The 13,669-nt window shown below is 45.4% G+C and overlaps 1 protein-coding gene across 1 annotated transcript in view; it reads left to right on the forward strand.

The window, feature by feature from the left end:
• Srgap3 (SLIT-ROBO Rho GTPase activating protein 3) overlaps positions 1-13,669 on the forward strand; it is a 188,356-nt gene that overhangs the window by 164,841 nt on the left and 9,846 nt on the right. The window contains exons 14-18 of the mRNA XM_013010354.1: positions 1,532-1,609; positions 4,616-4,750; positions 7,160-7,265; positions 7,474-7,701; positions 11,755-11,834. Of these exons, the coding sequence (XP_012865808.1) occupies positions 1,532-1,609; positions 4,616-4,750; positions 7,160-7,265; positions 7,474-7,701; positions 11,755-11,834 (627 nt within the window). The remainder of the gene's footprint in view (positions 1-1,531; positions 1,610-4,615; positions 4,751-7,159; positions 7,266-7,473; positions 7,702-11,754; positions 11,835-13,669) is intronic.

A 13,669-nucleotide genomic window follows, 5' to 3' on the forward strand; every position in this document is an offset into this window, starting at 1 on the left:
AAAATCTGTGCCTTTTCAGATCAGATGTCATTTTTTTCTTGGATATTTTCAAATCCACTTTTAGTTGAATCCACAGGGGAAAAACCAATGGATACGAAGAGCTGGCTGTAATATAATCATGAATAGCAGTAATGCCATGAAACTAATGGAAAGGGGGTAGGAAATGGCTTGCTGGGTGCTACTATGGCTAAAGTGGTAGGAAGAGACCTCTTTGAAGAGGTGATGATTGAATTGTAGCCAGAGTAGAGAAAGCCCGCCATGTACCCAGGTGGAGAGAATGGTGAACAACAGGGAGAAGGAAGGTCAGTGTGGCTGAGTGGTAATGAGGCAGGGAGCAAGATAGACACACATGGATGGTATAAATGTAATGTTGCTTAGCTATGGAGATAAACTGGTTATTGAGCACCAAATGTTGGCAAAACCTTGGCTTTGAAGGGAAGACATTCCCTGCATTATTGACATGGAGAATTGTTCTATATAGGAAAACTAAGATGGGAAGGATTACCGTCCATCCATTTCCACTCGAGATGAAGCAGGCCCCGATGACTCCCTTGGCCCGTTTCATCGTCACGGTTGGGTCAGGGTCAGAGTCCTCTTCATTAGGGTTTTGTAGAAACATGTAAAATTAAGTACGAACTTTTTTCTTAATTCAATCTTCTTCAAACTCTTGGATTCCCAGACTGGAGTACTTCCTTGAAGGAAAAGCTTTTCTGAATGAAGGAAAGATACTGATGTTGATTAAATTGACTCATTATCTGGGCACTAATGGCTCTGCCTCTATTCCTGGCTACTCAGGAGTCTGGGATCTGAGAATAGGAGTTCAAAGCCAGCCTGGGAAGGAAAGTTCATAAGATTTTTATCTTCGATTAATCTCAAAAAGAAAAAAAACTCAAAAGAGGAACTGTGGCTCAAGTGGTAGAGCACTAGCTTTAAGCACAAAAGCTCAGGGACTGCAAGAGCACAGACCCTGAGTTCAAGCCCCAGGATTGGCACCAGGGGTGGAAAGAAGAAAGAAAAAAAGAAATGACTCATGGTCTTGGCCTTCAAACCAGGTCAGGGAGTCACAGACATGGAAGCAGTGTGTGTCTGAGTATTTGGGTAGCTGTAGCTCATTGTCAAAGCCATGTTTGAGCTGCTGCCAGGGTATCTCTGTTAGGAATGGCTCCATTGTAAAGGAAAGAAGTAGAAAGGGACAAGCCTGCGCCGGGCACTGGTGGCACTGGTAACCCTAGCTACTCAGGAGGCTGAGACCTGAGGATTGCTGTTTGAAGCCATCCCTGGCAGGAAAGTCTTGAGACTCTTACTTCCAATAAACCACTGAGAAAAAGCCAGAAGTGGCGCTGTGGCTTAAGTGGTAGAAAAGAAGCCCCAGGACTGCCCCACACCAAAAAAAAAAAAAGAAGAAGAAGAAAGAAAGAAAAGGAAGGGAAAAAAAGAGACAAGCCTGGAGAGTCTCCAGTGTCCCCAGTGAGCTGCTGAGCTCAAGTCTCATGTCATTGATGGGTTTTTTTTTTCTTTGTTTCCTTTTTAGGACTCCAACAACAGGGGATCTTCAGAGTGCCAGGGTCTCAGGTTGAAGTGAATGACATAAAAAATTCCTTTGAGAGAGGTGGGTGTGACTGGCTGTCTCAAGCTGTGTGGCAGGTGGAGGGAGGAGGCTGTGTGTGCGTGTGTGTGTGTGTGTGTGTGTGTGTGTGTGTGTGTGTGTGTACAGGTTTTAGAGCCCTTGGCTCACAGTGGTTTTCAAGAGCCAATACACACATCTCTTTTCCCATTTCACCGTCAGTGACTTTTCCCTGGTAGCCTGAAATGAGTCACAGCAGGATTATTTTATACCACAGGTAATGGAAAATATCAAAATCTTTTTGCTTTCTTTTAAAAAGCTAACTCCTATTTTACTTATTACTACAACTTGAGTATCCCTAATCCAAAAATCTCAAATCCAAAACATTCCAGAGTTTAAAACATGGAATTACCAACATGATGTACAAATGGCAAGTTGACCACCTAGCTCCGTGAGATAGATCACAGTTTCTATGTAGGTGAGTTAAAAATATCAAATCTTCAGGTTATATATGTATATATAAAGGGGGTTATGAACTATAAGTGACTTTTATGTTGAGACTTGGGTCTCATCTCCAAGATCCTTCATTAGGTATGTGCAAATATTCCAAAATTTAAAAAAAGGATCCAAATAAAAAACACTTGTGGTCCATTGCTTCACCTGGACTATAGCTGCTGGTGGGTGACTTTCTCTAGCGTACTTTCCCATCATTTCTGGAAGACAGCCTTGTGCAGAGCTCAGAGATATTGATGTATCTGAGAAAGTTGGAAAGACCAAGATGACTCCAAGTGAATTTTAGAATAGCCTATTTCTTCATTTTTTCCCCCAATACAGTGGTTTTTAGCCAACTACACATTGTGAGGAAGAGACCATATATTCCCCTCTCCCCCGAGTCCCCACTTTGATTGGCTAAGCACATGAAAGCTTATTGGAAGTGAGGCGGCAAGAACAGGCTCCTGTGGTTTACTTAATGTGGCCTCCCTTGTCTCAGAGGCCCTGATGGGGACAGTTGGCCCATGACAGTGTTCATACAGAAGAAGGCCCCACTGTGCCAGGAAAAAATGAGTTCTTACACATCTGTGTTTCTCTGCACAGTGCTTATTTTCTCTGCTTACAGTAAAACTGGAAATCCATGCATGTTTATCCAAGAAAACAAGTTCAGATGTCTTGATCCCTGATTCTAGGACAAAGCCTAGCCTTAGCAAGTCCATGTTCATGTGCCAGTGGAGGAAAGGAGACTCCATCATATCTATCCCAGACAATACTGTATATCTGCTGCCAGTTTTCCAACAATTTGGAAAGATCCATAGTCTGTCCCTCTTCAATTTGAATCCTCTATCTTGTTTTTTTGGGTGGCCCAGAAAACAAAGCCCAGTTTCTAGCAACACATCCCAATAGGTAAGAAAACACTTTGTTATCAATGCTTTCAGGTGAGTTTCTTCAGACTCATGAGGTGTATGCCTTTACCCTGCTGGCTGTACTCCGAGCAAGCCTTTCCCTGGGGCTTCACCCACAGGACTCTCCCTATTATCTCACTTCTCCTGGAGATGCTGCCTTCTTAGCCAACTCTCTGCCTCCCAGTCTAGTCCTCTCAGCTCCATCCATCATTGGGGAAAGCATTCTGCATCACCGGCATGCACCCTCTGCATCCCATACACTCTGGGTGTTAAGAGCAAGATTGGGCTCAATGTGATGCCCAGTAGCCTCCCAAGAACCCAGCGAACTTCAGCTCTGAAGTCCACTCCAGAATCTTAAGCACTTAGAACCAGAGGACCCCAGACTTCCCCTGCTCCATACTCTCCCTGGGCATTTATTCATTCATTAATTCAGCAAGCAAGCATTCTTTGAGCCCTCTACAGTACAGGTAATAACCTAGGACCTAGAAATCAGCCAATCCATCTCTACTGGTGGGGAGACCAAATTCATGAACAATTTTCCTAATGGGTACAGAGTTTAAGTAAACACTGGTTACTATGGGATCCCCTCACTCACCTAGGGTGGAGTGGGGAAGAAGAGCAAAGCCAGGGAAAGCTTTGTTGGGAGGAAATGACTAGGTTGGAACCTTCATAGCTCCATCCTCCCAGGCTTACCCCATCATACAGACCTCCTTGACCCTGCCATGAATCCCTTGGATGACCTTGCACAGTGCCTCCAGCCCGGTAGACATTTGCCAGTGAGTTTGTGGAATACTGATGGAACCAAACCCGTGTGATGCGGTAGAGATTCTGCAGGAGGGTTAGTATAAGAGTAGCTATTCAATAAGGAACATCCATGAAGAGAGATACACTCCGCTGCCATCTTGCTTGTGATCCTGTTTTGGCCATCCACCCATGTAGCATCCTTGCCAAAAATATTTAACCCAAATTGAGTTATGGGGAAACAATCAGACAAACAAAAAATTTGGGTAATTCTATGAGATAACTGACCTGAACTCTTTGGCAAGAGTTAATATTATAAAACACAAATGTAACCAACAAATATGTCAGAGCCTAGTTTTGCCCTTAAAGTAAAAGAAACATGATCAGCAAAAGAACACTATTCAAATCGGTGTGAACCCTAATTGGAAGTTAGATTTGACAAGATTTTATAAAGACTTTGCAGGATGATTGGGGAAAGTTTGAATGTGGACTATATGTGAGACATCATTTGGAACAGATTGTTCGTTTCCCTGGGTATATCATGCTCTTTGTGGTTGTGTGAGACTATACTGATTCTTAAGAGAAATGGGATCAGTGTGTTGTGATGTCTACAAATATTTTCAAATTATTGAGCCATGGTGAATACAAATAGGGGGAAAGAGAGTATGCCAATTTGGCAAGAAGTATGGTGGATGTGTATTGTTTTACTCTTAAATTTTTTCTGAAGAGTTGAACATTTTTAAAGAGGATGTTTCAGAGGAAACTAAAATCTAGGAGGAGAGAGGAGCCATATGTTGGGAGGTTTGTTCCATTTACCTTCCACCAGTACAGGTGGCCAGGTCACCTGATCTGCTATCTGTATATCCACTACCTTCTCCCCAACCTAAAGCCGCCTCATTTCCCATTTCCACAGGTGAAGACCCCCTTGTGGATGATCAGAACGAGCGAGATATCAACTCAGTAGCTGGTGTTTTAAAACTGTATTTCCGAGGACTGGAAAACCCACTCTTTCCTAAGGAAAGGTTTCAAGATTTGATATCTACTATTAGTAAGTATTTCCCAGGTGGAACCATCATATCCTCGATGATGCCTTTTTTTTTTTTTTTTTTTTTTTTTGGGGCTGAGATACTGGGCATGGGCGCTGTCCCTTTGTTTTTGTTTGTTTTTTGTTTTGTCAGTCCTGGGACTTGACTTGAGCACTGTCCCTCAGCTCTTCAGCTCAAGGCGAGTGCTCTACCACTTGAGCCACAGCGCCACTTCTGGTTTTCTGGTGGCTTATTGGAAATGAAAGTTTCACGGCTTTTTCTGCCCGGGCTGGCTTTGAACTGCGATCCGCAGATCTCAGCCTCCTGAGTAGCTAGGATTACAAACGTGAGCCATTGGCTCCCGGCCTCGATGAAGCTTTATTGAAGCTGCACTATGGGCTCATCACTGTGCCAGGCATCAAGGAAGGATGACGTGAAAGTGTGGCCTTTATCCTCACAGACCTTAGAACCAAGCTGTGGTTTGCAAGGAGAGGGCCAATGGATATGACAAAAGCCCGATACAAAAGAGCTTAGGGGAGAAGCAGAGTGAGGCTCAGTTTTGGGGACTGGACCCAAGGGAGGCATGGGAGCAGGGTCTCTAGCAGTGGACACAGGGAATCCTGGGAAAAGTTAGGGACACAGACCACCGGAGCCAGCAGAAGGGTGTCCTGACCTGTGCATCGTGCAAGAGGGAAAGTTAGATGGAGCAAGCGGTGGAAGAGCTTTCTACCTCGGGGGATGGGGAACCACACAAGGTCTGGGGGTCAGGTGAGCAGGCAAGGGAATGGTAGGAATAAGTTACATTGTTAGCACAAGAGCCCTTCTTGACAGTTGTGTTTCTGTGCATGAAGTCAGGAAGAGCAGGCTTCAGGGAGTGGGGACTGACCTCAAGGCGTCTTGGCTATAAGATGCTCAGATCCAAAGCACTTTTTGGGAGGAAATATTTTTAAAATAAACCTTTAGTTTGAGCATATTGTATTGGATTTAGAGAAGAGTTAGTCCATCTCAGTTTCACTGCTTTTCTTCTCCCAGGACTTTGTGAGTTATCTGCGGTCAGGAGCATGTCGACAGTTGACAAAGGGAGAGAGAGGCCTGAGTGCTCTTGGGCTCTTGTGCAAAGGCCCTGCCTGTGCCCATCTGTCACCTCCACTAATTCCTGTCCTAGATTTGCTGTAACCTTAGCCTATGACTTGAGAATCCCAGACCACAAAGGCCTAGTCTGAACTCCATGTCTCTTATTCATTCAGTGTTTCCAGAAGCCCAGTTATCCATTTCCTATGTAGAGCCCTGAGTGGACAAGAAGGTCAGTCTCTAGCACAGGTCATGACCAGGACATTACCTAATTCAAGTCACAGCATGAGAAAGTCTATTCTCAGTTTCCTTCCAACCCTGTGATTATACCAAAAAGAAGACATAACACATACATGCCAACTTCCCTTCTGAACACAGAGAGCCAGGCTCGGTCTCTGGAAACTTGGTAGGCAACAATGACTACCTATAATTTGGTTAACTATAGTTTTGGTTGCTTTTGTTGTACAATTGTCCCCATCTGTGGTATTGATTTCTAAGTCTAGTTACTGAGTCAACTGCAGTATGAGGATGATTAGTGAAAAATTTCAGAAATAGTTCATTGTTCAAAAACTTTTATTACAGTGCGTTAACATCGTTCTACCATTAGCTACAGTTATCATTACTCTCTTCCTGTGCCTAACGTTGTCAAAGGCAGATGCAGGTAAGAGGATACGAGATTTATGGGGTTTGATACTCCCTGCCATTTCAGACGTCCTCAGAACGCCTTTGACTCCATCTCTACAGATAAGGGAGAACTTATGCACCTCCTAACTGGGGTATTGATCCCCATTTCTCATGAACAGATTAAGGTAAAATTTCCTTTTAAAATAAATATATCCATCCAGGTGCCAGTGGCTTACACCTGTAATCCAAGCTACACAGGAGGCTGAGATGTGAGGATCATGGTTCAAAACCAGCTTAGACAGAAAAGTCTGTGAGATTCTTATCTCTAATTACTCACACAGAAAAGCTAGAAGGAGAGATGTTGGCTCAAAGGATAGAGCACTAGCCTTGAGAGGGGAAAAAAAGGCCCATGGAAACAAACAAAAACCCTCCTTTCTTGCAGCCCCCAACTATCCGGACTTCACTCTACCCAGATTCAAGGGTTTGGCTTTTGTTAGGTTTTCTCCACTGGAAGTCATGAAGATCAATTCTGATTGGCTCTAGGTAGACCATGCCTCTAACACCTCCTGTGCCTAGAGCTGTGACATTTTGATTGTCAAGCCAGAATTCTGTATGGATGCTCTAAATGAGAAGGATCCAGCTGGTCACTGGGGACTGACGTGGAAGGTGGGACAGCAAATAGCTGCTGCTTTGCCCTCCGAGGATGACCAGCACCCTGAAACCCGTTTATGTTACAGAACTGGAAAGCCCAGCTGAGAGGGTGCACCAGATCCAGCAAATCCTCATTACCCTGCCCCGTGTGGTCATCGTGGTCATGAGATACCTCTTCGCTTTCCTCAACCAGTGAGTGCCTTGCTGAGGGGCCCCTGTTTTGACTATCCCTGACCTCCTCTTGTTGGGAGGGGGTGTCCTGAAGCATTTGCAGATGTTACTGTGTTCAAAGCAGAACAATGAACCATCCTGGATTTGAGTATAGTCCTCCCTTCAAAAGACAGGAACCATGAGGGATTGGCCTCTCCCAGGTGACTTGTGGGTACCTGCTTTCTCCTAGCCTCTCCCAGTATAGCGACGAGAACATGATGGATCCCTACAACCTGGCCATCTGCTTCGGGCCCACCCTCATGCACATCCCTGATGGACAGGACCCTGTGTCCTGCCAGGCACACGTCAATGAAGTCATCAAAACCATCATCATCCATCATGAAGCCATCTTCCCCAGCCCCCGGGAGCTAGAGGGACCCGTATATGAAAAATGCATGGCTGGAGGGGAAGAATATTGGTAAGATGCTATGCCTCTTAATGTTATTCTCATCATCACTCACCAGACAGTGAGAAGTCCCCTCCCCTACAAGTTCTTACTGCTTTAGAGTCTATAGTTCCACATGCATTTTCTCCTTTGAGCTTCATGCAGCCTTACACCAAAGGAAGGTACATTCATCAAGAGTCCATGGGTTACAGGGAATAGAAACACAACATGTCTGTGTCAAACAAAAGTCCGGTGTGAGTGGATCTAGGGACTTAACTCTTTTTTTTTTTTTTGGTCAGTTGTGGGGGCTGAACTCTGGGCCTGGGCACTGCCCCTCAGCTCTTCAGCTCAAGGCTAGCGCCCTACCACTTGAACCACAGCACCACTTCCGGCTATTTTCTGCTTATGTGGTGCTGAGGAATCGAACCCAGGGCCTCATGCATGCAAGGCAAGCATTCTTCCACTGAGCCACCTTCCCAGCCCGGGACTTAACTCTTATTATCAGGATTTGTCTGCAATCCCCACCCATTAGCTTTGCTTTCGTCTGTACTGGCTTCATTCTCAGTCTTCCCCTCGATGGTTGCAAGAAGGCAGCCAGCAGCTCCAGCTTTGTAGTGCATTCTCTGAGAAGCCTCGGGGGCGGGGGGGCACCTTCACCTTCCCAAATGTTCCAGCACAGGCCTGGGATGTGCTTCATGCTGCCATTGGGTCTGGTGAAGTCAAGACAATAGTGTGGAGAGGTAACGCTCTCGCTGGCCTGCTGGGCCTGGTCAGGCTTCTCAGGAAGGAACCATCCCTGGTAATCACTCAGAAATAAGAGTGACACTTCCCACCAGCATCCCCTCCCACCCAGGACTTCCCTCTTCTGCACAAAGTGAGCTTGATTCTGGAGTGTTCTACTCCAGGTCAGCTATCACTCATTGGGTACCTCCATGTTGCCTGAGACTACACCTGGTCTTAGATCTACTTTAAAACCTTTTCAGAACCATGTCTAGCCTAATATGTGCAGGCAGGAAAAAACTGAAGATTCAACCAAGAGGTGAGTCTAGGTATTTGCTTCAGAAACCTAGAGAGAAGGAATCTGTCATCATTAAAAACTGATAAAGGGACTTGGTGCTTAGTATGCCTGAGACTCTGGGTTCAATCCCCAGCACCCACATACCCTCTCCTATACCAGAAGAAAAGAAAAGGATAAATGTTTAAGTAGATACATTTACCCCCAAGAGTTTTGTTACACAGGGTGTAACATCACATGGTACTCCATGAATATGTACAATTTTGTGCTTGTATGTATCAGTTAAATTTTCTAATTAAAAAAGAAGGCTCCATGAAAAGAAATGCAGTCAAAACCTGAAACTCAGCATATAAGCAAGAGAGACCCACCAAAGGCTGTTTCTTTATTCCCAGGATGATACACAACTACAGTACCCAGCTGCATATTCAAGTCTACTTTCCCAGGTTCCTACAAGCTTTCCCCAGGTTCTCCTTTTTAACCTTTCTCCCCCTCCCCCACCCTACTTTTGCAGTATGGATATTGAGTTCAGGCCTCATGTTTGCTGGATGAGTGCTCTACCACTTGAGCCACATCCCCAGCCATTTTGCTTTTAGTTTGTTTTTGAAATAGGGTCTAATACTTTTGCCTGGGCCAGCCTTGGATCAGACCACAGTCCTGTCTCCATCTCCCAGTCTGGGATCATAGGCATGCACCACCAGAAAGTTTGGTTTTTGTTTTGTCTACTGAGAAAAGGTCTCCATATATATAAATTTCCCAGGCTGGTCTCAAACTCAAGAATCTTCTGTCTCAGCCTTCCAAGTGCTGGGATTATAGGAGTACACCACCATACAGATCCAGAATTTGTTTTTTGATTAATGTTAATGCTGGAATTGCCTTAGTTCTGTGAACCGATTTGGATACCTGCTTCAAAGAAGGGAGGTGATTCCAGTCCCTCTGACCTTGTGCACATGTCTGAGCTGTAGTGGCTCAGGGCTTTGTGCTCTCATTGGGGGCCCCAGGGAGCAAGTCCACCCCTTTTGTGTCACAGAAACACTAAACATGTAGAATGCATCACTAATGCACAAAGGGAACCTTCCACACATTTTACCACCGTCACTGGTTTCCTTGGCATAATAGCCGGTACAATTGTATATAACATGTTCTGACAAGGGATCTGCAGATCCTGCCTCCCAAAGAACAATGTGCAATAACCATACTTTTCTCAGTCCCATTCATTTCTCATGAGACTGGAAAAGCCCCATTATATGGTCATTTTGGAGGAGTTATGAAAGTCAAGAAAGGTAGATTTGGACATAACCTTGACAATAATTTTTTTTAAAAAGAAAGAAAGGTAGATTTGGCAAAGATCCCAGCACAGTGGTTCCCAAGCTCTGGTTGTGTCTTGAGTCCTGGCTGGGCTGCAGGGATGGAGCGGGAACAGGCAGTTCCAGAAGTGAGGTCCAGGGCCAGCCCAAGGCACACTTCTTAGAGAAAGCAAAGACTGCACTAAAGCAGCAGGGTAAACTGGGGCCACTCAGTGACGACTGGGGGAAGAAAGTTCTAGGCCTGGAACATTTGGTAATTTGAAAAGCTGCTCTGTTTGGCTGGGGTGTGGAGGATTGAGAATTGAGAGTCAGGGGGCTGCACAGGTTAGATGGGGCTATGACCCTATCCAGGGGATAGGAGAATTCTTCAGCAGAAAGCTTATACTCCTTCACTTGACATGGCAAACATCCCCTCATCTGAGAAGCCATCCTTGATCCTCTGTATAGGTCCCCTTGGCTCATTTCTTTCCTACCACACATCATTTCAGCTGACACGTGTTTAATCCACTAGCTTGTTTCCTTGTCCTACTTTCTAGAATGGGAGCAGTGAGGCCCAGGACCTTGTCCACCTGACCTATCAAAGCATTCCTCCTACTTAACCCATGGTATAAAGTAGAACCCACTTAATGGTTCACACCTATAATCCTAGCTATTCAGGAGGCTGAGATCTGAGGATTGCAGTTCAAAGCCAGCCTGGGCAGAAAAGCCCATGAGACTCTTATCTCCAATTAACCACCAAAAAGCCAGAAGTGGAGTTGTGGCTCAAGTGATATGTCTGGCCTTAAGTGAAAAAGCTTGAGTGCTGGCCTTGAGTGTTGGCCTTGATCAGATGACCACATGAATGAATTCTGGCCTCGAGAAGCTTATAATCTAACAGCAGGGTAGAGATTGTCCCAGTACACAAATGACACATTGTCACATCGTCCAGGGTGTTCCCACCACCTAGATTGGCCTGTGTATTATACATGGAAGATGAGGCAGCCCTGGTTCCACCTCTTCATGGGATGTGTCAGCACATCTGTAAGACAAGGAGTCAGGACAGGAGAACTGACTCTCAGTCCTTCAGGGGTCCTTTCTGGTCCATGCAAGGTTTTACCATTGCCATCTGGAGCTTTCTGAATAGGAGGAAATTGTCATCTATTCTGTGCTGCTACAGCAGAATTCTGGAGACTGGGTTATTTATAATGATGAGAAAGTTTTATAGCTCAGGATTCTGGAAGGTAGGAGGTTCAAGAGCTAGCAGCAGTGCCTCATGAGGGCCTTCCTGCTACAGCATCCCAGGGCAGAAGGGCAAGAAAGTGCAAGGGTGAGTGAATCAGAACAGGGTAGTTGGTCAGAGTCACTTTTAATCCAGCCCCCTCATGCTAAGTAATCCACTCCTGTGCTCACAATAGCCATCCATTCATGAAGGCAGGGCCCTCGTGACTGCTTCACCTTTGCTTAGAGCCACCTCCCAACATGGTTGCACTGGAGATGAAATTTCCAACACATGAACTTTGGGGGACACACTCATCTGAATGACAGCCTTCACCTAGAAGATACCCTGACAAATGCCAGGGCTAGCACAGGCCTGACGGAGGTATTCAGGAAGCTACTCTGCAAGGGACTAGGAGCAGTAGGTGTCACATAGAAAAGACAGGATGAGGTGCTTCTAGTCCTGTCCCGAGTGGGCCCCAGAGGAGCCCTGAGATGACACCCATGGAAGGCCAAGGGAAGTGTGAGGGTGCATGGCCTCCCGACAAGTCCTTTCCTTGTGTTCATTTGCAGTGACAGCCCACACAGCGAGCCAGGCACCATCGATGAGGTGGACCATGACAATGGCACGGAGCCACACACCAGTGATGAAGGTAAGTGAGCGGTTTCCAGACCCAGCACCTAACCTGAGACCCCCCCATAGTGCCTCAGGCCGCCCACAGTGCTGGCCCACACAGGGCCCAGCTCCCCAAGGCACACAGCCATCCTTCAGAGCAGTCCTGACACATCTGCAGGAAGACTGAGCTCACTGCCAAGGGCCCATAGCATTTGAAGGGTCTCACTGAAATGTTTCATTCTTTATTTTTGTGCTTGTCCTGGGGCTTGAACTCAGGGCCTGGGGCTGGCACTCTACTACTGCAGCCACACTTCTGCTTCTAGCTTTTTGGCCATTCATGGGAGATAAGAACCTCACAGACTTTCCTACCCGAGCTAGCTTCAAACCACAATCCTCAGATCTCATTCTTTTAAATATGGGAGAGAAAATAATTACAGTATCCACTCTGGACTGTATTTGCTTTTACATCATACAATATTTAACTTTTATTTTATGTAGGAAGGTTTTCATGCAGACACACATGCCAAGGGCTGGTAGTGGTCATGGAATGGTCCTACACAGTCTAGGCACATCCTCCCTTGCTCCTCTTTGTGTGTTTTCTGTAGGACTTGAAATCAGAGCTTCATACTCTCACTTCTCTTTTTCACACAAGGCTAGTGCTCTACCACTTAAGCCACACCTCTGCTTCTGGCTTCTGAAGATAAGAATTGCACAGATTTTTCTGCCCAGGCTGGCTTCATACCATATCTCATATCTCAGCCAATCAAGTAACTAGAATTATGGACATGAGTCACTGGCACCTGACCATATAGTTTTACTTTTAACAACTCATTATTTAGAAGTTCTTTTTTCGTTTTGTTTTTTTTTGTTTTTGGGTCCGGTTGTGGGGCCTGAACTCTGGGCCTGGGCGCTGTCCCTCAGCTCTTCAGCTCAAGGCTAGTGCTCTACCACTTGAGCTACAGCGCCACTTCCGGCTTTTTTCTTTTTTCTTATGTGGTGCTGAGGAATTGAACCCAGGGCCTTGAGCATGCAAGGCAAGCGCTCTACCATTGAGCCACCTTCCCAGCCCTATTTAGAAGTTCTTTACTTGGCCCTTGTGTTTCCCTCTTGAGATAACCCCAGGCAATGTTGAAAGCACTTATGTTAGAAGAACATTTTCCAGTCGTTTCTAGGAGCTGGAGAAAAGGCAAGACTTATAGATGGACTTTCACATTCAGTTCTTAAGAGAGAACTTGAACTCAGATAGTCTTAACCTGCTTTAGGTCATATGAACAGAAAATGACAGAGCACAAAAACCATTAGCACATTGCTTAAACTAGTCAAGACTGTCCTTGACCCAAGAACAAGTGTTCTATGGGCAGTTATGTTTAAACTATGACCCAAGGAATTCTTCCTCTCTCACAATAAAGTCTACAGATGCGTGTATTCATTTGCTAGAGCTGCCAAAACAAAATAACCACAGATTGGTTAACCACAGCTAGGCTTTAAACAGCAACTAACTTTCTCATAGTTTTGGACACTAGACACCCATGTTCAAGGAGCTGCATTAGGGTTAGTTTCTGTGAGGCCTCTCTCCCTGACTTGTCACCAGCAGTCTCCATTTATGCACAGGGATGGCTAGTGTCTCTTCCTCTTCTTAAAAGGGCACAGTGGATTAGGGCTGCACACTTGGAACTTGCTTAGCAGTACCTCAGTTTCTTTCTTTCTTTTTTTTTAACCTAATTAAAGAACCTGTCTCCAAATATTGAGTTAGGGCTTCAACTTAATGAATTTTGAGGGAACATGGTACAAAGTAGTGAACTTTGAAAATTCTGGGAACCCTTAAAAACTACATGCCACATTTTGCCCATGTGCCATCTATTTGAACTCTCA

The sequence above is a fragment of the Dipodomys ordii genome, unplaced genomic scaffold, assembly GCF_000151885.1.
Source record: "Dipodomys ordii isolate 6190 unplaced genomic scaffold, Dord_2.0 Scaffold12, whole genome shotgun sequence".
Taxonomy (NCBI): Eukaryota; Metazoa; Chordata; class Mammalia; order Rodentia; family Heteromyidae; genus Dipodomys; species Dipodomys ordii.